Here is a 23405-nt window from a genome sequence, read left to right as displayed (position 1 = left end):
TGATTACAATTATGATGTGCCTTGATGTGGCTTTCTTCATGTTTATTTTGCTCAGGGTTTGCTGAGCTTCTTGTGAGTTTCGTTTTTCATCACATTTGGAAAATCTGGAGCCATTTCTTCAAATATTTTTTTCTGTCTCTTCTTTCTCTCCTCTCCTTCTGAGACCCGAAATATACACGTTAGACCACTTGATATTCCCCCACAGGTCACAGAGGTGGTATTCATTTTCTTCTCAATCATTATTCTTCATGTTATTGCTATATGTTCAAATTCCCTGAAATTTTTTCCTTTTGCAGTGTCTAAGCTGAGGTTAAGCTAATCCAGAGAATTTTTCGTTTTGGATATATTTTTCATCTCTTAAAGTTCCATTTTTTAAATATTGTCCCATCTTTCCTTACTATAATCATGTATCCCTTTAAGTCCATAAATACATGTATAATAGTAGTTTTTACAGTTTTGTGAAGTCCTTCTCTCATTCCATCACCTCTGTTACTTCAGGATCTGTTTCTACTGATGGAGTTTCCTCCTGGTTATGGGTTACATTCCTTCATATGTTCCGTGTCTGGATTTTGTTGTCTTCCTTTAAACAATGTTGAGTTGTCTTCTGGCAGGCAGTTCAGTTAGCATATCAGTTTGCTTTTCTTTTTTTCTGAAACAGAGTCTCACCCTGTCACCCAGGTTGGAGTGCAGTGGCACAATTTTGGCTCACTGCAACCTCTGCCTCCCAGGTTTAAGCAATTCTCCTTCCTCAGCCTCCCATGTAGCTGGGATTACAGGCACACACCACCACACCCAGATAATTTTTGTATTTTTAGTAGAGATGGGGTTTCACCATGCTGGTCACGGCTGGTCTTGAACTCTCGACCTCAGATGATCCACCCACCTCGGCCTCCCAAGGTGCTGGGATTACAGGCATGAGCCACCATGCCCAACCTAGTTTGCTTCTTTTTAGACTTCTTTTCAAACATTGTAAGCAAGGGTTTCAGGTAGTCTCTGTACTCTAGAGCAGCAATTGGCAAACTTTTTCTGTAAAGGGCCAGATAGTAAATATTTAAATATCTTAGGTTTTGTGGACCTAAACTACTCAAACTGAACTATGTAAACAAATGAGCGTGGCCACGTTACAATAAAACTTTATTTATAAAAATAGGTGGCAGGCTAGATGGGCTAGGAGTTGGCCCATTGGCCACAGTTTGCCAGCCCCTGCTCTAGAACCAGTTTAGCACTACTACTAATGGCCCTGTGGGGTCTCTACCGACAGTCCAGGGTGTTCAATGAGGTCTTTCCACCCTAATTATTCAGAATTTGAACGCCTTCCAGTCCTTTGTGAGCCCTGGTTATTATTCATTTTACAGCTCCCTGATCTTTCTCTTTTCCCTAGTAGTGGTCTTTCCTGGCCTCATGGACTCACAACTCCGTGTAGGTGTAGCTTAGCCCTCAGCCAAAACTAAAGAGGACTCTAAGGCATATTTATGAAGCTCTTTCTCTAAATAGCTCCCTCCCTTCCCATATTCTGCCTCCCCAAACCCTCCTCTCTGTCTCCTTAACTCAATAAGACCACCATGCTCCACTTGGTTCCCGGTCCTGGTGCTGTGCTGTAGTGTGAAAAATGTCTCCAGGCAGAAATCTGAGGTGATTATAGCATGGTGATGAAAGAAATGGGGCTAAGCATCTCCATTCCCAGCTGAACAAAAAGTCCAGTGGCAGAAGAGGCACAGCCAGATTATCCCAGAACCAACATACCTGCAAGGCTCCTGCCTGCCATTCCTTGACAGAGTCCACCAAATACAGGAAAGTATGGCACATATCTGCCACCTGTTCATTTTGGTGCACTTCTTTTGCAATGATGCCTTAAATGCCAATGTGCTGTGGGGGGGTTTTGCAAAAGCTAACTTGTTTCCCACAAGTCTAACTGTCCCACCGGGCAATCAGGATCTCATATTAACTTCCTAGGTTGAAAGGACCTAGGAAGGCCCACAATCAATTCCACTCTCCCAATACCCAGCAGAATTCGTCTCCAATGAAAAGGCAGAAGATTCATAATAAAAGGATATCCACAAGAAAAATCACCTTGCTCAACTGCAAAAGGCAGTTCACTGAAGTCATGAAGATGAAAACAGAGAGGCTATTTAAAAACTTCTCTTTACAGAAACATAATTTTAGGAGCAACTCACTTTACAGCTAGCATAACTAAGACTGGGAAAAAGGATATATCTTATCTTCCTACATGGGTATTTTGGTCCAAAGACCCAGCATTCCTGTAATGTGGATTAATTTTTCTCTTCCTGGCAGCATTTCCAGGTGTGGAAGGACTAAAATAACCCAGGCCACTATTTTTTATTTTAACATTCTCCTTTAACTAAAACTACTGATGTCTTCTTCCTGCAACAGGATTTTGGTGGAACACCTGCTTCTCTGCATTTTCTAGCTCATTTCATTTTATGCCAGATACATGACATTATCCAGACACTTGTTTCGTTATTTAAAATGGAATTGTAGTATGCCAGAGTTTCTCCCACAAGTCAGCAAAAAAAAAAAAAAAAGAAGGAAGAAAATTAATAGCTTTGCTCAAGGGATGTTAAATAGCAGAGTACCTCACTGCTATGAAGGTTTTATTACTTTTTACTTTTTTTAAACTTAACATTGGCACTAAGTATTAAAAGCTCTACTCACTTGACTCTAATCACCAACAGGATTGGTCTATTTCTGGAGATCCAAGACCCTGTTAGGTAAAGCCTCTCACATTAGGAGCTTACACTCCCATCTATAACATGTTACTAAAAAGGGGAGTAACAACGAGAGAATTTCAAACTAGTCTCTGCCCAGAGATTGACAGCAGCATCATCAGCCTTAAAAGAACTCCTGAGAGGTTCTGGAGCAACAGCTGGCATAAAAGACCAACAACATTCCCTAAAAAGACTGTTTTGTTACCGTCCCCCCAACCTCCACCTCCCATTTTCTGTTTTCCAAATCAACATTTCCCCAAAGTAAAAGGGACTTACCCTACTATTACTATAACAAAATCCAGTAAATTCCATCCATTCCTAACATAAGCATTAGGATGTAGCAATAATCCATACGCTATAATCTTCAAAAATGTCTCGACTGTAAAAATAATCAGGAAGGCATATTCTACTTTTTCCTGTGAAGAAAAACAAAGAAACATACCAAAAAAGTAGGGGCAGGGGAGGAAGAGGAGACAGAAAAAGGAAGAGAGATTAGAATCAACATCTTAGACATATAAGCATTTTCCTCCAAGCAAAGTTTTATTATGAGAAATGGAACAATTATACTGCCCCTGGGCCAGGAAGGCATTTACATTCTAACACTGAATTTCTCATAAGCAACTACGTGTGCAACACTTTTCGTTCCAGGCTGCATGACTGCATTTTGCCACCTGCCCCAGTGCGTGTGTGATGAGTCTGCTTAGGACATAACGGGCATGTTTGTTATTTGCACACATTTGCAAAACGCAGCATGCTCTCCTCCTGAGGTTGCCAAATCAGGCCCAGAAAAGCACAAGGGCACAACAAAGATTCCAATGGTGGCTTTGAATAGAAGAAATTCATCCTCCAGAAGAAATGAAGATGCATCTGTTTTGACCCTCTCTTCTTCTTGGGTTTATGTCTGAGTTCGAAGTCAGAGTCAGTTTTGTCACGGAGTGGCAAGGTGACCCTGAGCAAGTCCTTCTCCTCCTCTGGGCATAAGTTTCTGCATCGGCACAATAAGGGAAGTGAATTCACGATGGCAAACACCCTGCCTGCTTATTGGCATACTGCCTCTCCTGGCTGAACTTGTGACAGGTCACCATGCCCCTTCCCAGGAAACCTAGGCAGAGCGTCTGACCTTTTCTCTTGTATCCGCCCCAGCGGCCATGCCCATCTGACTGCCACAGACCTCACAGGTGCTTCTCATGGGCTAAATGACTCCTGGAACCTTTCCAGGTCCAACCCATGCAACTCCATGAGCTGTGGAAAATATATCAATCAGCAAGTCTAAAAACTTTATGACTCTTTCCCCTCTTTTATAAATGTTTTCTTTATGCAGCTTCAGTTTCAACAGAAACATGGACCGACAGAGATGTGGGTAATTAACTTTGCAAGAGGCATTCCCCCATATGAAGCTATTTAAGTAACAAAGTATCATCAGCAACTGTAACTTTTCAATATGAACTATAGAGTCCTACACTACTATGAGTGGGACCTGAAAAGTTACCAACACCTTAGAGAAATGGAGGTCATGAAATTCACTCATTAAAATGCCTAGTGCAAGAGGTCAAAATAAATGAGGCTCAGGAAACACTGACATGAACACCACTTCTAAATGACAGGCACCATACCAGGAGCCAGAAAAATGTCCCCACCATGGTACCTGTCATTTATTCTGTTGGTGTGGGGGGAGGTGTGAGGAGAGGGAAGTTTTGAATGTAGACACAGAGAATTTCTCAAGAGTCACAAAAGTAGTAACTGACGAGGGCGATTCTAGATCTTCAGCCCTCCGATCAGGCCACCCCCTCCTTTTCACAACTGATTCCAGGGGGGGGAAAAGCGCTTTCCTGTGTTATATGTTATACTATTACAGACTTATTTTTATGCAATGGGCAAATGTGTATTTTTAAAGAAATTTTACATTTCTGAAGAGAACACTTTTTATTCAGAAACATTTTTAAAAACACGAATTTTAGGATGATTCCAATAAGCCTGACCCTTTGAGGAACTGTCACCTGTTAAATGTTTGCTTGCAGTATCCCCAGCACCCTTGTGCATTTACATGGGAGCTCGCCTGTGCCGCCCCTGGGCTCTGGCTGTCTGCTGCCAGAATGGCTGCCCCTCTGTCACCGACCGTGCCAGGCGGAACTTCCCTTTGTCGTGCCACAGGTATCCTCCCTCTTGACCACCAAGGGGACCATGCAGCCATGGTCATGCATCCCAGCCTTTGCCCCCATTCTCCACTCTTCACTGGTCACATAACAGGGCTTCCTCTCAAGGACAGGGCTGTTGTGATTCCTGTCATTTCTTTTTTTTTTTTTTTTGAGACGGAGTCTTGCTCTGTTGCCCAGGCTGGAGTGCAGTGGCCGGATCTCAGCTCACTGCAAGCTCCGCCTCCCGGGTTCACGCCATTCTCTTGCCTCAGCCTCCCGAGTAGCTGGGACCGCAGGCGCCCACCACCTCGCCCGGCTAGTTTTTTGTGTTTTTTAGTAGAGACGGGGTTTCACTGTGTTAGCCAGGATGGTCTTGATCTCCTGACCTCGTGATCTGCCCGTCTCGGCCTCCCAAAGTGCTGGGATTACAGGCTTGAGCCACCGCGCCCGGCCCGATTCCTGTCATTTCTAAACACTTGCCTCCAGAGCTCCCTGTGCTCCTCAGAACACCATTACAACAGTCTAGTGAACGAGTTGTGTGTGTGGTTTTTTTTGTTTTTGTTTTTTTTTTTTTGAGCCAGCATCAGTGTGTTTATAATTTAATTTAGAAAGCCTAGCTCATCTCCAACCTCTATACTCATGACCCCTCTAGACTTTCAGACCAGTCCTGTTCTCAGTCAGGCTCACCCCATGCCCCCACGCCTTCTTCCCCATGCCCTTCATACAGCTACATGAGATGCTAGGCTCAGAGCTACAAGGATGCCCTTCCTTGCTTACTGTCCAGATTCCCCATTGCCCTGTTCCCTGCCATATCCCCCAGGGGAGTGCTCGGTCGGGAGGCATGCGAGGCGTGGCTGTTGGAGGAATGATCGCACACTCATGCCACTGGTATTCTGAGGAGCAGGGACCAGCGTTGCCACTGGATAGAGCGAAAGATACAGGAAGGCCTCAATGAAGCCATAACATTAACTCTGAAAACTCAAAGAAAAAGGAACTCTGTTACTTTAACCAGAGGCAAAAATCCCTGAAAATACCAACCCACTGTGCTCACATCAGACCCTGACCACCAAATGCAGATTGTCAATATGTTTGAGACTTAAGAGTTCTAAGGGAACCAGAGAAGCTAAAAACAGCACACTGATTTTACAATTCATCCCTTTTTATCCTTGCTGCTTTATTTACTAGGCCAGACAGAAAAAAAAAAAAGCTTTTGCTGCCATCAATATTCATAGCAGTTACATCCCTACGTCAAGACAGCACACTATACTTCAGAGCAGAAAAACAAAGCAGAGAACAGACAGTACACCTCCCAAACACAGCTTGTTTTACCTCTTAGACTTTTATTTAGAAGTAATTTTGCCACAATAACACAAGGACCATTAGTATAAATGAATCGTTAAACGTTCTTTTTCCTTCTCCTTTGCCCTCTCCCTGCTTTTTAAATAATTTGGTTTCTCTTTCCAAAATCCTTAGTGAATTATTTGATGGGATTCTTTATAAGAAATACAAACTTCCTTTAATACATTCTTTATTACAGAGATTCTACCATGATGCCAACTGAACAATCGCAGCCTGGAGAGCAGGCAGACCAGTTTATCTAGAAGCCAGTGTCATCCTGGTCCTCAATCCTGCCACTAAAAAGGAATCCTATGAAACAGGTGTACCTCCACATTCAACAAACAAAGTATTATTTTTAAATCTTGCAAAACGTCGTTCAGGAGAAGTGGGATAATTACTTGCTTTACAAAAGGATTGTTCATTTGAGAAAAGAATGTTGAATTAACAATTTGAAAAGGAAGCCAACAAGAAAGACAGGTTCCTAACCAGGCAAGGTGGGACTGTGGGCCCAGCCAAAGCAGCTCGGTGAGAGGTAACACACAGAAGACACTGAGGTCTGTGGCCACGATGGATGGAAGCACAAAGGAAGAAAGACTGGGATGGCAGAAGAAGGGGCCAGCAGGAACCCTCTAGAACCAGACATGAAATGAGGCATCCCTGGTATAAAAGGCCTGAGCAGGAGCTGTACCTTAACAGCCCTTCCCCAGGTAAACGAAAAGAGTAAATGATTCCTGCATCTCATCCCCTCTGTGTGCCAGGCAGAGTCACGCTGTGGCACTCAGTCACCCACCAGCAGAGATTTCTTCTCCCTGGCGGAGATCCTCAGTGGGCATGGCCAGTCAAACCTTCCTTTAGAAAACAATGTCCAGAAACTACCCTATACATGGACAGAAGTCCTCCCTCCGCCCCCACCCCCAGCCAAAACTCAAGCCACTAGAGAAACAAAGGCTCAATTCTAATTCTAAAACCTGATATATCTTCTTCAAACAGTGAAGTTTCACCAACAGGACAGGCTCTAAACCAATAGTCTCTAAACTAGTTAATAATCTCCAAACCAGTTAATGCTATACAGAATCTTGAGAAACAGAAACTGTCAACTAGCAAGAGGTGGGAGATGCCAGAATCCTTCATTAGACTTGGTACTCTCCTGTTTCAAGAATCCTCTTATTGGCGCTGTGGTATGAATGCTTGTCTATCTGTCTATCTGTCCATCCCTGAGCACCTGCATCCTCCTCAGCAAAGCCAGAACCCTGTCCTCACAGAGCTCCCAAGCTGCTGTCAAAAGGTGAATGGAGGCTTGATGCAGCCAGGTAAGAGTCACTTCTCGGTTTTGCTCTTCCACCCACGTGGCCCAAGGCTTTGGGAAGGCTTTCTGGCTTATACTCTGCCAGAAGTCCCCATCTCCCACTGACACCTTCCATCCCTTCTGTGCCCTGTAGTCCTGGATTCTTTATTGAAAGGGACCCTCTCCGTCTTTAACTGTAGCATCAGACATATGTAAGGTACTCGTAAGTGCTACTAGAAAGCAGACAAGAAAAAAAATGGAAGGAATAAAGCTATAGATCTAGACATGTAGGGGCTATTACAGCATGAGGTTTTATGATCCTAGCATATGTATTAAAAAAACACACGGCCAGGCGCGGTGGCTCAAGCCTGTAATCCCAGCACTTTGGGAGGCTGAGATGGGCGGATCACGAGGTCAGGAGATCGAGACCATCCTGGCTAACCCAGTGAAACCCCGTCTCTACTAAAAAATACAAAAAAAAACTAGCCGGCGAGGTGGCAGGCGCCTGTAGTCTCAACTTGGGAGGCTGAGGCAGGAGAATGGCGTGAACCCGGGAGGCGGAGCTTGCAGTGAGCTGAGATCCGGCCACCGCACTCCAGCCTGGGCGACAGAGCGAAACTCCATCTCAAAACACACACACACACACACACACACACAGGATACGTATGATAGTAAGTTACCATAAACCGTTTTTAGAACAAGCCTGAAATAAAGAGTCAAACTGCTGAGACAACAGCTGATCTCAACATCTCACCTGGCCTCCTCTGCTATCCCAACCTGCAGCAGCTTGGTTAAGGACCTCATCCTTTCATCCTTGCCTACATTCCTCTTCCAACTTTCCCACCTCTCCTCTGTCAGAGTGCTTCACTCCAAGTCATGGGCCAGCCTGCTCCCTCCCACACATGCCAGTCGCCTTCCCACCTCCACGTCTTTGCCCTCCCTGCTTTACCCACCGAGAGTGCCTGCCCCATGGACATGAACTTCCCTCTTCAGATCAATGAGCATAGAGCTCTGTGATACAGGGCCCAAAACACACCCAGTGGGGTTGAATGCAAGGAACACAGGGCCTGGAGCCATATATCTGATTTCTGCTAGTCCTAGGTCAGCCACTGATTCATGCCGTGGCCCTGGGCCACGGTGGAACCATTCCACATCCTGTTCCCTTCTTTCTGAAACAGTCTGCCCATCCCTCTTTCTCATCAGACTAGGCTCTGCTTGCCCTTCAAGGCTCAGCTTAAATGACATTTCCTCAGCAAAACCTTTACTGACCTCCCAGACAAAATTAGAGCCTGCTGTTACATGCTGTCAAAGCCCATTATACTACTTCACAGCCCTAATTCACAATAGAAATTTAAATTTTTAAAAATTACCTCTTTAACAGAAAGCCAAGAAATAAATCCAGGCATTTATGGTCAACTGATCTTTGACAGAGGTGCCAAGAACACAGAGTGGGGAAAGGACAGTCTCTTCAATAACCAGTATGGTAAAACTGGACATCCACATGCAGAGGAATGAAATCAGACCCTTATCTCACCCCATATACAAAAATCAGCTCAAAATAGGTCAAAGACTTAAACATTAAGACCTAAAACAGTGAAAGTACTACAGAAAAACACAGAGTAAAAGCTTCTTGACATTAGAGCAAAGATTTTTGAGATATGAGTCTGTAAGCACAGGCAACATAAGCAACAACAAACAAATGGAACTGCATCGAACTAAAACGCTTACACACAACAAAGGGAAAACCATCAGAATAAAGAGACAACCTATGAAATGGGAGAAAAGATTTTTAAAACATTCATCTGATAAAGGGTTAATATCAAAAATAGATACAGAACTCAAACAACTCAACAGAAAGAAAACAACCTGATTTTAAAATGGGCAAAGGACCTGAAAGGACATTTCTCAAAAGACACATGAATAGCCAACAGATACATGAAAAACTGCTCAACATCACTAATCATCAAGGAAATATAAATTAAAACCACAATGATCCATCACCTCATATCCATTAGAATGGCTATTGTCAAAAAGACAAGTGATAAGTGTTGGCAAAGATATGGAGAAGAGGGAAGCTTTGTACACTCTTGATAGGAGTGTAAATTAGTACTGTCACTATGGAAAACAGTTACAGAAGGTCCTCAAAAAATTAAGAGTGGAACTACCATATAATGCAGTGATTCCACTTCTGGGAATGTATATACAAAGGAAATGAAAACAGTATGTCAAAGAACTGCCTGCCACGCCCATGTTCTTCATAACATTATTCACAATAGCTAAGACACGGAATTAACCTCCATGTTCATCAATGGATGAATGGGTAAAGAAAATGTGGTACAGATACACAATGAAATACTATTCAGCCTTTAAAAAGAAGGAAATCTTGCCATTTGCAATAACCTGGGTGAACCTAGAGGACACTACACTAAGCTAAATAAGCCAGGCACGGAAAGGCAAATACTGCATAATCTCACTTATATGAAGAGTCTTAAAAAACTGAACTCACAGAAGCAGAGAGAAGAACGATGATTTCCAGAGGTGGGGGTCAGGGAGATTGGGGAGATGCTGATCAACATATACAAAATTTCAAAGTATACAAAAGTTAGAAAGAGTAAGTTCAGGAGATCTATTGTACAACATAGTGGCTATAGTTACAACAATGTATTGCATACTTGAAAATTGCTGACTATATTTCTCACCACAAAAAATAAGCATGTGAGTTAACAGATATGTTAATGAGTTTAATTTAGCCATTCCACGGTGGATGCATATATCAAAACATCATGTTGTACACCCTAATTATGTAGCTATTTGTCAATTTTTAAAAATTACTTCTTTAATATTTGTCTCCCCCAATAAATTATCATTCCTTTAAAGCCAGAGATCATTTCTATTTCGTGCATCATTGCATTCCCAAGGCCTGTCACAAAAATAGATATTCAGCACTTATAAATGAATAAATAAATGGGCAAAATGAGAGGTTTGGACCAACTATTATTAAATGTCCCTTCCCACTAAGAAGTTCTATGATACCAGGGCCCCCTGGTTTTGCTCTGTTCCAGGAAAACGTCCATGAGTGCATGTCAGGGAAAGGCTCAGCACAGCCACCTGCTCCCTTATCATGGCCCTCCCTGCTCCAGGCAGGGTGTTCCATCCAGAAGAGGAGCCCGCACAAAGGCAAGCTGTTCAGGGGGGTCCACGTGGCTGGAGCACAAGGTATGAGGACAGGTGGGAAGGGGAGGGAGAGGCCACAGGGACACAGTGGAGGGCAGACACAAAGGGCCCCAGGTGCCATGGTATGGGGTTTGGTCTCCGTTTCTCATGTGTGAAATGAACAGACTAAATCAGATGATCTCTTCCAGCTGGAAAACAACAATTGTCTGTGACCTAGTGAGCAAAGTCTCCAAGCACAGGCTTCACAGGGAGGCCCTGTGAGGGCCCAGAGACCCCAGGGGTAAGAGCTGACCAAGCAAGAGCAGCAAGAACCGAGAGCAATGGCTGCTTTTTCAAGTGGCGGGGTCACTTGAGGCCATCGTGCACGTTCAGGCTGGGCTTGCTGAGATACCCTCCCACTCACGACCCTACACATTTCAGGAGGTGACCCAGGGGAGCCGCAGTGCTATCACACAACTTCTACAAACTGATTCAACCTCTAGTAAAACGTTGGTGGGTAAACCACAGGAGACTGGTGGGCAGGCAGGCCTTGGCTCAGAGACGGTTGGCTGTACATAGAGCTCATTTTTTCCCTGCAGGTATTAATGAAGTATGCACTTAGAGGAACTCCGATGGGTACTTTAGCACCACATTTACATGAAGAAACTGGCTACAATAGTCAGTTTGCCTTCATCTTTCTTCACCTTTGGTTTAAAAGTACAAATTTTATGTGACATTTGTGTCCCCCGAGTCTAACGCTAGTCTCGACAGCTGTGATGCCCTGTTTGAGACATTTACCCCTCCTGATCCCCAGTTCTTTCATCCATAAAACAGGGACAATCATGCCTGCTTTGCCGTGCCCACCAACCAGCGTTATGGTAAAAGCCAGATTAAGTAACAAGTTGGGTAGAGCTGTGCGAACTATAAAGCACCTCACAATGGAAGGCTCGCCCTGACCGAGGACAGGCGAGACAGCTCCCCAGCCTGTGGGAAGTGGGAATATACTCCCTGTGGATGCAGACTCTCTGAAGAGGTTCCTCCCGAGATCCCACAATAGTTCAGTGACCCCACAATCACCCAGATGGGACAAGGCCCCTGCCCAAGACGCTGTCTAGAATGCCCAGGGATGACAAATGGAGGTGGCCAGCAGGGTGACCTGGTGGACCACTCTACGGAGCCCAGCTTCAAGGACATGCAGTCTGTGGAAAGAGGGCAGCAGCATGTCTGGGGCGTCAGAGGCTGGCAGGGAGCTCTCCTCCTCACCGGCAGAGCAAAGGCAGCCTTTGCTTTGCTGCCAAGATTACAACAGTTAGCCTGGATGGGGCGCTAATGAGGGCCTTGCCACCCAGCAAAACTCCAAGGGTAACAGCACCCTGACCTTCTCCCAGGAACTGCTCCATTCCTGCTCTCATCCCAGGGGCAATAAGAGTTGGCGTGCAGCCAAGGTTATTGGTTCAGGGATAGGCATACACTCCAACCCACACCAACCAGGTCCAAAGAGAGCGAGTCTGGGGGTTTTCCCTGCAGTAACTAGGTAAGAAGGTCTTTCGTTGGCGGGATTCAGCCCTGAGAGGCCACAAGCCTAGAGTTGGCAGTGGTACATAGGGATGAAGAGCTAACACCCACCAAGGAAAGCCAAGCCAAAAAATGAAGAGAAAGTGTGCCAGCCAGCCAGCCAGCCAGCAAAACTCAGAAGCACGCACCTGGCCCCGAGGCCACAGTATGCATCCCTGGATCAAGTTGGGCCTGAAGTCAAAAATTCCCTTCCCTTCCCTCCCCATTTGGGCTTTTCAGTTATAAAAGTCACCAAATTAAGCCAGTTTGGGTTCAGTTTTTGTCACCTGCAAATGAAGGAGTCCCAACTAAATATTAATACAATGGGCTGTAGGATCACTCCACATCTCTATAATGCTGAGGTATCTGAGAGACAGAATCTTCAGTAGCTCCTCATTTCTCAAGAGACAACGTCTTTGAGGACTCCCTCTGACCCACAGGCTCAGCAGTGCTTCCCTATACACAGGGTCTCCGAGCCCTGTAAGTCACTGCCTCCAGGAATTCACCTAGGCTCAGCCTTCCAAATTCCCTCCTTCAGCCTTGTCCGTTCTCTGGTGCCATCTTCAATTTCAACTGGTTTTCTGTGCTGTGCACACTCCTGTAAACTTGACGCTTCAGACTTGCCTTGCTTCCCATCCTGCACATCCCAGGGACATGGACTCTGAGCTCCCTTGGCAGAGGGTACATTCTATGCTTGGCAGCCTCCCACTTCCGCACCCAGCTTCACCTCTAAGGCACAGCCCACTTCCACCCCATCTCACCTGGCAGTTCAGGGACCCTATTTCAGTTTAATTCAACACCACTCACTGGGTATCTGCTCCATGCCAGGCATGATCGTGAGCACTGGGGATTCAAAGATGGCTAAAACACTGTTCATGTCCTCAAGGAGGATGACAGATAATACATAAACATTTCAGGACAGCAGACAAGAATCCAAGCTCAAGCAGAGTAGTAGGAGTCTCCTCTGAGGTGGAGAAGATGGAGCAGCTAATTGTGTCCGGAGCATTTGGGAAGGCTTCTTGAGAAGCACAGGGCTGCATCACATCTAAATTCCTCCATCTGGCATTCCCGAGGACCTCTGCAATCTGTCTACACTCAAACTACCAACAACCAACTGACGTCTGTCATGGCTCCAGCAAGGACAGCGCCCCTGCCCCACCTAATACTCCTTCCTCTTCCACGTGCCTCCAGTCCCTCAGCTCCCACAGCCTCCCGCATATCTGCATACTCACTGAAAGGTATTGTCTTCACGTCTGCTCTTCTCCAAGACAGAAAGCACTTCTGTTTGCCTAAATCCTGTTTCACCCTTTAAGGGAAGACTAAGGAGTTTCATTTCCTCTGAGCATCATTTCCCCCCCCAGCTTTTGAAAGCCTAATGTACTTAGGATGAACCAACGACCATCACATGCATGCTGCTTCTGCTCCCCATCCCCTCACCATAGCAGACATTCCCACTGGTCATCAGACAGCACTCTTCTCCCTCCTGGCACCCTGAGGCAGTGTCACATGTTGCGCCAGTCAGGCATCACCCACTGGGTGGAGTTGGCATCCAAGTTGAAACTGTTTGCCATCCAGAGCTAAAAATTATATCACATGTTTTGACATGTAATCATGAAAGTAAATCATATCAACAAACAATTGAGTGCCAACCAACTAAGTACAAGAGCAGAGAAGGGTTGGGAAGGTGAACCTATTGATACATTGTCGTGTATCATTTGCAGTTTGTCAGTGCCTTGAGGACAAAAACCATTCCATCTACCTCTGCAGAATCCCCTCACAGTACCAAAGCAGAGAACTGGGTACTTCACCTCACTAGATTCCAAAAGGAAAAACAGCACCATGATCTCAGGCTACATTTCTCAGCACCTGGGCTGGCAATCTTGTCTTAGTTGTCACACTCAGGCCAGAATCCCATTTACCCCATCCTAGTTGGCATTGCAGAGTTATGCTTCCTTTCTAAACCATGTCAGGCCTTTGCATCCCATCCCAATGGCTCCGGTAAAATTGGATGTCAATGTGAATATGCCCTACACGGGCTGATCAAAGTCATGCACTATCTCCCTGGGAATCTATGGAGTTCAGGTCAACCCTCCAATATGTCTACCTTCTTTGTCAAAAAGTAAGAAATGATGGCTGGGCACAGTGGCTCACGCCTGTAATTCCAGCACTTTGGGAGGCCGAGGCAGACGGATCACCTGAGGTCAGGAGTTCAAGACCAGCCTGGCCAACATGGTGAAACCTGTCTCTACTAAAAATACAAAAATTAGCTGAGCATGGTGGCACAAGCCTGTAATCCCAGTTACTCAGGAGGCTGAGGCATGAGAATTGTTTGAACCCAGGAGGCAGAGGTTGCAGTGAGCTGAGATCGCACCACTGCACTCCAGCCTGGGCAACAGAGCGAGACTCTATGTCAAGAAAAAAAATAATAATAATAAAGAAATGAGTGAACATTTCAAAATGGCAGGAACTGATAAGGTTAAAACTGAACATTTTCATTTTTACAAGAAAGCAGTCATTCCTTTTCTCCGTTAACAGAGATAAAGAAAAGCTTTTCAAATCTGTATACAGTTCATTTGATTGGCATCTGAGTCAAAAATGAAACCTCAGTCGGGCACGGTGGCTTACACCTGTAATGCCAGCACTTTGGGAGGCCGAGGTGGGTGGATCATGAGGTCAGGAGATCGAGATGATCCTGGCTAACATGGTGAAATCCCATCTCTACTAAAAACACAAAAAATTAGCTGGGCGTGGTGGCAGGCGCCTGTAGTCCCAGCTACTCGGGAGGCTGAGGCAGGAGAATCACTTGAACATAGGAGGCGGAAGCTGCAGTGAGCCAAGAGTGCACCACTGCATGCCAGCCTGGGTGACAGAGCGAGACTCCATCTCAAAAAAAAAAAAAAAAAGAGAAATCTCATTTCCCTGTTGCTCAGTCACATTCCTGTAAACACATTACTTGCCTGCCTGGACACAGTTATCATTTTCCAACCTCTGATCTCAGCGATTTCCCACGCTGCAGAGTAAGATAGGCAGAGAATCTGTGTATTTTTAGTAGAGACGGTTTCACCATGTTGGTCAGGCTGGTCTTGAACTCTAGCCTAGGCAACACAGCGAGACTCCGCCTCAAAATAAAAAAAAAAAAAAGGCAGAGAAGGGGTTATTTACATTTCACAGATGAGGTTCACAGGCACTGAGTTATTTTTGCTACAGTCAACATGAACAATAAAAACAGCAATTGTGCCCTCTGGTTTGAAGAGACCTGGCTCCACCCACCTGGTGGGGAAAACTACATCTCCATCCTGGTCCCACGCCTGCCAGCTCTCACCTGGGCTCCTCTGTTGTCCCAGTCCAAGTCACATCTAAGCATGACCTCAGCTGCTCAAAGGACTGCTGAGAAAGTTAGTCAAGTCATGCAGCCAACACTTAGCAAACTGAGGACCCATCGGGGAGGTGGAGCCACCCTACCCAGTCACAGCTGCTGGGAGTGTATCTGTCCCAGTGGGTGGTGCAGCTGAGCTCCTTCCTAGAGGCAGCCAGCATGCTAGGAAGCACCTTCACCTTGGACAGTGGGCTCAGGTTCTGGCTCTGCCACTTATCAGCTATGTAGACTTGGGCAGGTGACTTTACCCCTCCTCACTGCAGCTTCTTCATCGTAAAATGAGAATACAGACACCAGAAGCTACCCAGGTTTGTTGGTAAGTGCAAATCAGGCAGCCTATGTAAACAAGAGCCAGTGTCTACATGTGGCAAACCCATGGCAAGCTCTCATGGAACACTGGCTATTACCGCTGTGTGTAGTCTACGTAACACTCGCTGCACTGCCCCAGCCGCCACCCAGGAACAGCACAGTGCCCGGTGCAGAGTAACCGCTCCATACTGAGTCAGTACACTCACAGTGTACCTAACTCACTGATGCCCCTGAAGGAGGTGCACAGTTCTTCCCGGAGGAGGCCCTGCCCTGGCTTAGGGCTGGCGCTGCTATGAGGGTGACAGCTGCCCCAGCAAAAGCTGCTCTTACACCTTCCAGGACTGTCCACAAAAAGACTGTTTGCTAGAGACAGAACAGTCAGGAGGTGAAAGAGGGCCCAGATCCCCAGGCCCCATCTTACCCCAACTCCCTTCACTGTGAAGGCAAAGAATGTCTGTGGGTCAGTGGAGACCAGGCAGCGTTCATGTCATCACGGAAACTGCTCTTTGGTACAAATGTCTCCAGTGTATGGACACCATTTTCCCACTGAGTGTGCCGACACCATAGAAACACAGATCATGTCTAAGTAAATATATGAATAGAAGCTTTAAAATACTTTAAGTGTAGAGTCCATAATTAAGACACAGTGTGTGAGATATTTACACAGAAGATTAATAACTCCATGTGCATAATTCATCATTGCTTTAGTATTACAAAGTAATATTAAGTTAATTAAGAGACATGGGGAGGTTGAAAACCCAGGCACAACCCAACTGCAGCCCTGCAATGGAAACGAATGAACAAGTCAGCAGGCAGAACTGAGTCTCGGGAGATCCACACTGAGCTGAGCAGCATCTAAGAAACCAATGTCACTTGCACTGACCTGGTCTTGCCAATCCAAGGTCACTCTCATCCATCATTTGTCACCTCCGGGAGGCTAAAGAGAGGGCTCTGTCACCATCTCCCAAGTTCAGAATCCACACAGGCTTTCCACAAGCAATTCCACTCCCAGGGAAGTTGGTGGCTCCGAGAGGAGTTACTAGGGGATTATATTTAGTTAGGTGGCGAGGGCTAGTTAATTATCTCTACTCTTCTTTTGAAACTAAATTTTTTTATTCCTTTCCTTGCTCCAAAAAAAACTTACAGCAGCAAGAATATAAAAATTCAAAGTAGGTGAGAAAGGGAACATTACATGGCTATTGAAAAGGAGAAGGCAGATCAACATGTGAGGGCAAGAAAGAGTGCCTACGATCTTATTATTCCAGATTGTTACAGTGTGTACTACGAATACTGAAGTGGTATGAACATTACAAGCCCCCGGAATCTGAAAAGATGATGACCTCTTCATAAGCCAGTCTGCAGGGCAAGCACCCGGAAGCAAAGAGGCTTGTCTCAGAGAAAAAGATCCTTGGGACTTTCCAGCTCGACTTTTAGGTAGCTCTGATTTGTGTGAGCTTTTTCCATTGAGCATCTTTTACTTTAAAATCAGCTGAAACTTTAAATATTTAGGACAGAAAAATAAAGTAAAATGAAAAAAAAGAGCAAGGAAAATAAAATAGAAATAAGACCATTATAAAGATGTATCCTATGAAGGCAAGTCTTTATTAATAAGTCTGAGATTTTTGATAGTTAACGTAAAAGAAGGAAATCACATCAGTGACACAAGTCACCTTAACCGTTGGATGAAACTGTTTTTCAGCACAGAAGAAAATATTTCTCCAGAGGATTTGCATAGAGAAAAGAATCAGTTGACAATAGGTATTAAGCACCAATTAAAGGAAGAATAACATGGAATTCCTGTCTTCATGAAATGCATACTGTAATGGAGGAGAGAGGATTGTTTAAATAAAATACATATGAAATTAATTCAGTGCTTTGTATCCAGCAATTTTTGGAAAATGAAATAAAATTATATGGAAAATATCAAACTGCACAGGAAGTATCAGAATGTAAGAGTATATAGTTTTCAGCCAGGCACAGTGGCTCATGCCTGTAATCCCAGCACTTTGCGGGGCCAAGGCAGGCGGATTGCTTAAGGTCAGGAATTTGAGACCAGCTTGACCAACATGGTGAAACCCCATCTCTACTAAAAATACAAACAATTAGCCGGGCGTGGTGGTGCATGCCTGTAGTCTCAGCTACTCAGGAGGCTGAGGCAGGAGAATTGTTTGAACCCAAGAGGCGGAGGCTACAGTGAGCTGAGATTGTGCCATCGCACTCCACCCTGGGTGACAGAGCAAGACTCCATCTCAAAAACCAAATAAATCGTATATATTTTTCAAACATGTTTCAGATGACATTTATGTGTGCTTGGGAGTTACAATGTATTTATTACTGCTCACTAAGGTAAAAAAAAAAAAAAAAAAAGTTGAAAAACACAACTCTAGAAGTCAATAATCTTCAGCCACTCCACACCAGTTGTGATAAACAGTAACTCCTGTTCTCATGCTCACTCATATACACTCTCTCCCTCCACCACATACACATCCACAAAAACCCTTAAGTTAAAAAGGTATTTAAAGAGCCTCTAACTGTTTGCAGAGTCAAACACCCAAGAAGTAAACCCAATGGTCAGAAAGAACTACCCCAGGAAGCGATGGGGATGTAGGTGAATTTCCGGTGGTCAGTTTCCAGAGCAAGAACAGTCTCTCCAGGTAAGGAAACGGGGACTCAGGCAGGGTTGGGGAGTGGGTTTCCTGCCTGTCCTAAGGAATCAAATGGGGTTTTTCTGGGAGGGAGTGATCTCTAGGATTATCTGGAGAAGAAGAGAGGAGAATGGGTGGAACCAGGTTGCAAGTTCATATGGGAGGGAAGAATGCCTGTTCTTGTAATAGAGCATGGACAGCAGAAGGCAGGATGGAGTAAGAAAAGGCACCAAACTGAAGCCTATGACTCACAAATCCCACAGTGCCCAAACTAGAAGGCACTCCAGAGATCCAACAGCACTGTCTTCCAGGAGCTGGAGAGGCTGAAACCCAGATAGAGAAAGGGCAGCCCCTGCATCTGGAGCACCTGAAGGCAGAAAAAAGCCTCAAACACCTGGGAGCTGGACAGAGAAAAAAGGGAAGGTGCCCAGCAAACTGTATCTAACTCACAACCCACCCATCTTCCCTGATCCCCCCCAAATCCAGATGGGAAATGGCTCATTAAGAAACAATACAAAATACCTGACTGGGACAGGAAAATGACAACCCACCCCTCAGCATCCCCTCCCCACTCTAAGCCTGGGGCATCAGGTCAGACAGAAGAGAAGCAGGGCAGGGCAGCATGAGGAATGTGAAGTCCTGGGCCATGAGTACCCACCCGAGACTACAGTCTGTAGGCCCAGAAGGATCCACAGAAACTGGGCATCACGTATGTCCTCTGGCAGGCATGGCAACTGCTTGCAGTCAGGTGCACACACACCTCTTAGCTAAGAACAGGGCTGTCAGACACCTGTAACTCACAAGGTGAAATCGGGGGAGGATTCCTTCTCTAGCTTCTTTGTGGCAAAGATGGTCAATATAGGAGAAAAGCCCTCTGATGCCTGAACAGGATCTACAGAGCCCGAGGCTGTAATTTTTAATGTATGTTTTGGTATCCTCATCCACTAAATGAGATGAATTCTTCCCTCAGCCTTTTTGACACAGTGAAGAACCCTCCCAAAACAAAAATCTTCTAAGGAAGCCCAAGGCTGCCTGCCCTACAGGCAGCCATGAGGATGGTGAAGAGCAGTACAATTCCTGATTCTGCTATTTTCCATCTGTGTGGCCCTAGGCAAAGCACTGAAAGTCTCCAAGCAGCGGTCTCCTCATCCTCTCAATGGTCACAAGAGCACCAACTTTCTGGAACTAAGGATTGATAACTGATCGTGGGAAATGCCTGGCACATGGTTTGCATTCAGCGCCTGCTGTCACTGTGGTGGTTGTGTTGTGAATGTGGTGGTTGTGTTGTGAATGTTACACAGAAGGGTCTCCACGAGCTCTTGCACAGGGGTACCTCTTTAAAACCAAGGGCTGGAGGATTCTAGGAAGTTGAGACATCCTACTCAGCTTCACTTTACATTCCCACAATGCTAAGGACCAAGGGGACATATCAGAAAGCACACGCACACACCCATTCATACCCTTTTACAAGAAATAGTATTGAAGACTCAGAAAACACCAGCAAAATCACATACGTAAACAAGTACCTTGAACTCACAACCATGGAGGTCCTGTTGGTCAGCTGAAAGCTGAAAACCACATTTGTCCTGTTAATTCAGGCATAGGTAGGTAGATGCTTTTTTAATGGTTTCATAACTATTGAGAACAATCATCATTTTAAGAATGATTCATTTAATAAAAATAATGCCTTTTAATAAAAGGCAACAAGCTTGATCACAATTGCCTCAATTCAAAATTCATTAACACTCTGTAACCAACTGAAATCATTACATTTGAACTCTATACTTCATAAATGTATCTTCTAAGAGAATTGTCAAGCCACTTGATTTCTGTAGTCTGTATTTTAAAGCTGCCTTTATATGTCAATATAGTTCACCGTCCACAGTCACTCCCTATAAATGGAGGCACACTCATATCACCTGGAGACATCTGAACATGAAGGGCCACGAAAGCTTAACCAGCTAAATAGACGCTATTTTCTAAATGTCTAGGTTTATTATTTATAAAACATCCTAGTGAGACAAAATGGAGCAAACAAATATAGGTTTTTCTTTAATTACAGTAATGTTGGTGAATCAGATCTCAAATGTCTGGAAATTACTACTTTCTACAACTTGTGATTCTGCTCAAATGCCCAACTTAAAAAACCCAAATCCAGAACAAATAGCTTAACTGTACCATCCAGTCTCACACTTTTTACAACCCAGACATATCAGGGTACAGATATGGGACAGGATTACTCCTGATTACCAGTAAAGGGCAAATAGGTGGGTTCTGAAAAGCATCTCTGTGGAGCCGACACTATACTAGTTTGCTATTAACTTTTTAAAAACCAGACATCCAGAAAATCAGGAGGAGGCAAGCTGAAATTGAGCTGGATGACTTCCTGGCTACCAGTTTGCCCTGAGCTGGAGAGCACAGTAAATATGGAGCCAAGCAGTTGGAGTTCAAAATCCCCACTTGGTCTAGCTACATAACCTCGGGCAAGCACTTTGCTCTTCTCTAACTCAGCTTTTTTGTTTTTGTTTTTTTAAGACAGGGTCTCTGTCGCCCAGGGTGGAGTGTAATGGTGCACTCTCAGCTCACTGCAACCTCTGCCTCCTGAGTTCAAGCAATTCTCCAGCCTCAGCCTCCTGAGTAGCCGGGACCATAGGTACATGCCACCACACAGGCTGTTTTTTTTCCTTGTTTTAAGAGATGGGGTTACGCCATGTTGCCTAGGCTGGTCTTGAACTCCTGAGCTCAAAGCAATCTGCCCGCCTCAGCCTCCCAAAGTGCTGGGATCACAGGCATGAGCCACCACACCCAGCCCCTGCCTTGGTTTTCTAATCAGTGAAAGCACTGTTAAAAGGAGTACATGAGATAATAGGCAATGCTCAGCACATAGTGTGCACACAATAGTTGTTATTACACAGGAATATCTCATTTTGTTGCACTTCACACTTTGTTGAGCTTCACAGACAATGCATTTTTTTTTGTAAACTGAACATCTGTGGCAATGCTGCATCAAGCAGGTCTATTGGTGCCATTTTTCCAGCAGTAAGTGTTCACTTTGTGTCTCTGTGTCACATTTTGGTAATTCTTGTGATATTTCAAACTGTTTCATTTTTATCATATCTGGTATGGTGATCTATGATCACTTATCCTCGACATTACTATTGTAATTATGTGGAGACACCACAAACTGCGCACATAGAAGACTGAACAAAACTGATAAATGTGTGTGTTCTGACTGCTCCACCAACCAGCTGTTCCCCATCTCTCTCTCTCTCTGTCCTTGGGCTTCCATATTCCCTGAGACACAATAACATTGAAATCAGACCAATTAATAACGCTACAACAGCCTCTCAGTATCAAGTGAAAGGAAGAGTCGTATATCTCACTTTAAATCACAAACTAGAAATGATTAAGCTTACTGAGGGAGGCATGTTCAAAGCAGAGACAGGATGAAAGCCAGGCCTTTCATACCAAACCATTAGCCAAGTTGTAAATGCAAATCAAAAGTTCTTGAAGGAAATTAGAAGCGTTACTCGAATGAACATATGATAAGAAAGTGAAACACCCTTATTGCTGATACAGAAAATGTTTTAAGGGTCTGGAGAGAAGATCAAACCAGCCCATTCCCTTGTGCCAAAGTCTAATCCAGAGCAAGGCCCTAACTCTCTTAAATTCTATAAAGGCTGAAGACGCTGCAGAAGGAAAGTTGGAAGCTAGCAGAGCTTGGTTCATAAGTTGTAAGAAAAGCAGCCATCTCTGTAACATAAAAGTGCAAGGTGAAGCAGCAAGTGCTGATGAGGACGCTGCAGCAAGTTCTCCAGAAGATGTAAGATCACTGATGAAAGGGGTGACACTAAACAGATTTTCATGTAGACAAAACAGCCTTCTATTGGAAGGAGATGCCATTGAGGATTTTTCTAGCTAGAGAGGGGAATGCCTGGCTTCAAAGCTTCAAAGGACAGGCTGACTCTCCTGTTAGGGGATAAAGCAGCTGGTGACTAAGTTGAAGCCAATGCTCCTTTATCATTCTGAAAATCCCAGGGCCCTTAAGAATGATGCTAAATCTACTCTGTGCTCTGTAAATGGACAACAAAGCCTGAGTGACAGCACATCTGTTTATAGCATAGCTGACTGAATATTTCAAGCCCACTGTTGAGATCTACTGCTCAGAAACAAGCTCCTTTCAAAATATTACTGCTCACTAACAATGCACCTGAACTGATGGAGATGCAAAAGGAGATGAATGTTTTCATGCCTGCTAATACAATATCCATTCTGCAACCCATGAATCAAAGAGTAATTTTGACTCTGAAAAGCCTTATGATTTAAGAAAGACATTTCATAAGGCTCCAGCTGCCATAGACAGCAATTCCTCTTATAGATCTGGGCAAAGTAAATTAAAAAACCTCTGGGAGGAATTCACCATTCTAGATGTCATTAAGAACATTTGTGATTCATTAAAGAAAGTCAACATTTCAACATTAACAGAAGTTTGGAAGAAGTTGATTCCAATCCTCACGGATGACTTTGAGGGGTTCAATACTTCAGTAGAGGAAGGAACTGTAGACATGGTGGAAATAGCAAAGAATAAATATTAGAAGTGAAGACTGAAGGTGGAACTGAATTGCTGCAATCTCAAGATAAAACCTGAATGAATGAGGGGTTGCTTCTTACGGATGAGCAAAGAAAATGGTTTCCTGATATGGAATCTACTCCTGGTGAACACTGCTGAAATGAAACAGAGGGTTTAGAATATTATATAAATGTAGCTGATAAAGCAGTGACAGGGTTTGAGAGGATTGACTCCAATTTTGAGAGAAGTTCTACTGTGGGTAAAATGCCATCAAACAGCATCCCATGTTACAGAGAAATCTTTCATGAAAGGAA

General features: G+C 44.6%; 1 protein-coding gene across 3 annotated transcripts in view; it reads right to left on the bottom strand.

Moving 5' to 3' along the window:
* Positions 1-23405, bottom strand: part of CACNA1D (calcium voltage-gated channel subunit alpha1 D) — a 331280-nt gene that overhangs the window by 165603 nt on the left and 142272 nt on the right. For all 3 annotated transcript variants that reach the window (XM_033210135.1, XM_033210136.1, XM_033210137.1), the window contains exon 4: positions 3003-3142. In XM_033210135.1, the coding sequence (XP_033066026.1) occupies positions 3003-3142 (140 nt within the window). The remainder of the gene's footprint in view (positions 1-3002; positions 3143-23405) is intronic.

Source organism: Trachypithecus francoisi, unplaced genomic scaffold, assembly GCF_009764315.1.
Source record: "Trachypithecus francoisi isolate TF-2019V2 unplaced genomic scaffold, Tfra_2.0 Lachesis_group0, whole genome shotgun sequence".
Lineage (NCBI taxonomy): Eukaryota > Metazoa > Chordata > Mammalia > Primates > Cercopithecidae > Trachypithecus > Trachypithecus francoisi.
This window is presented reverse-complemented; position numbering and strand designations above follow the sequence as displayed.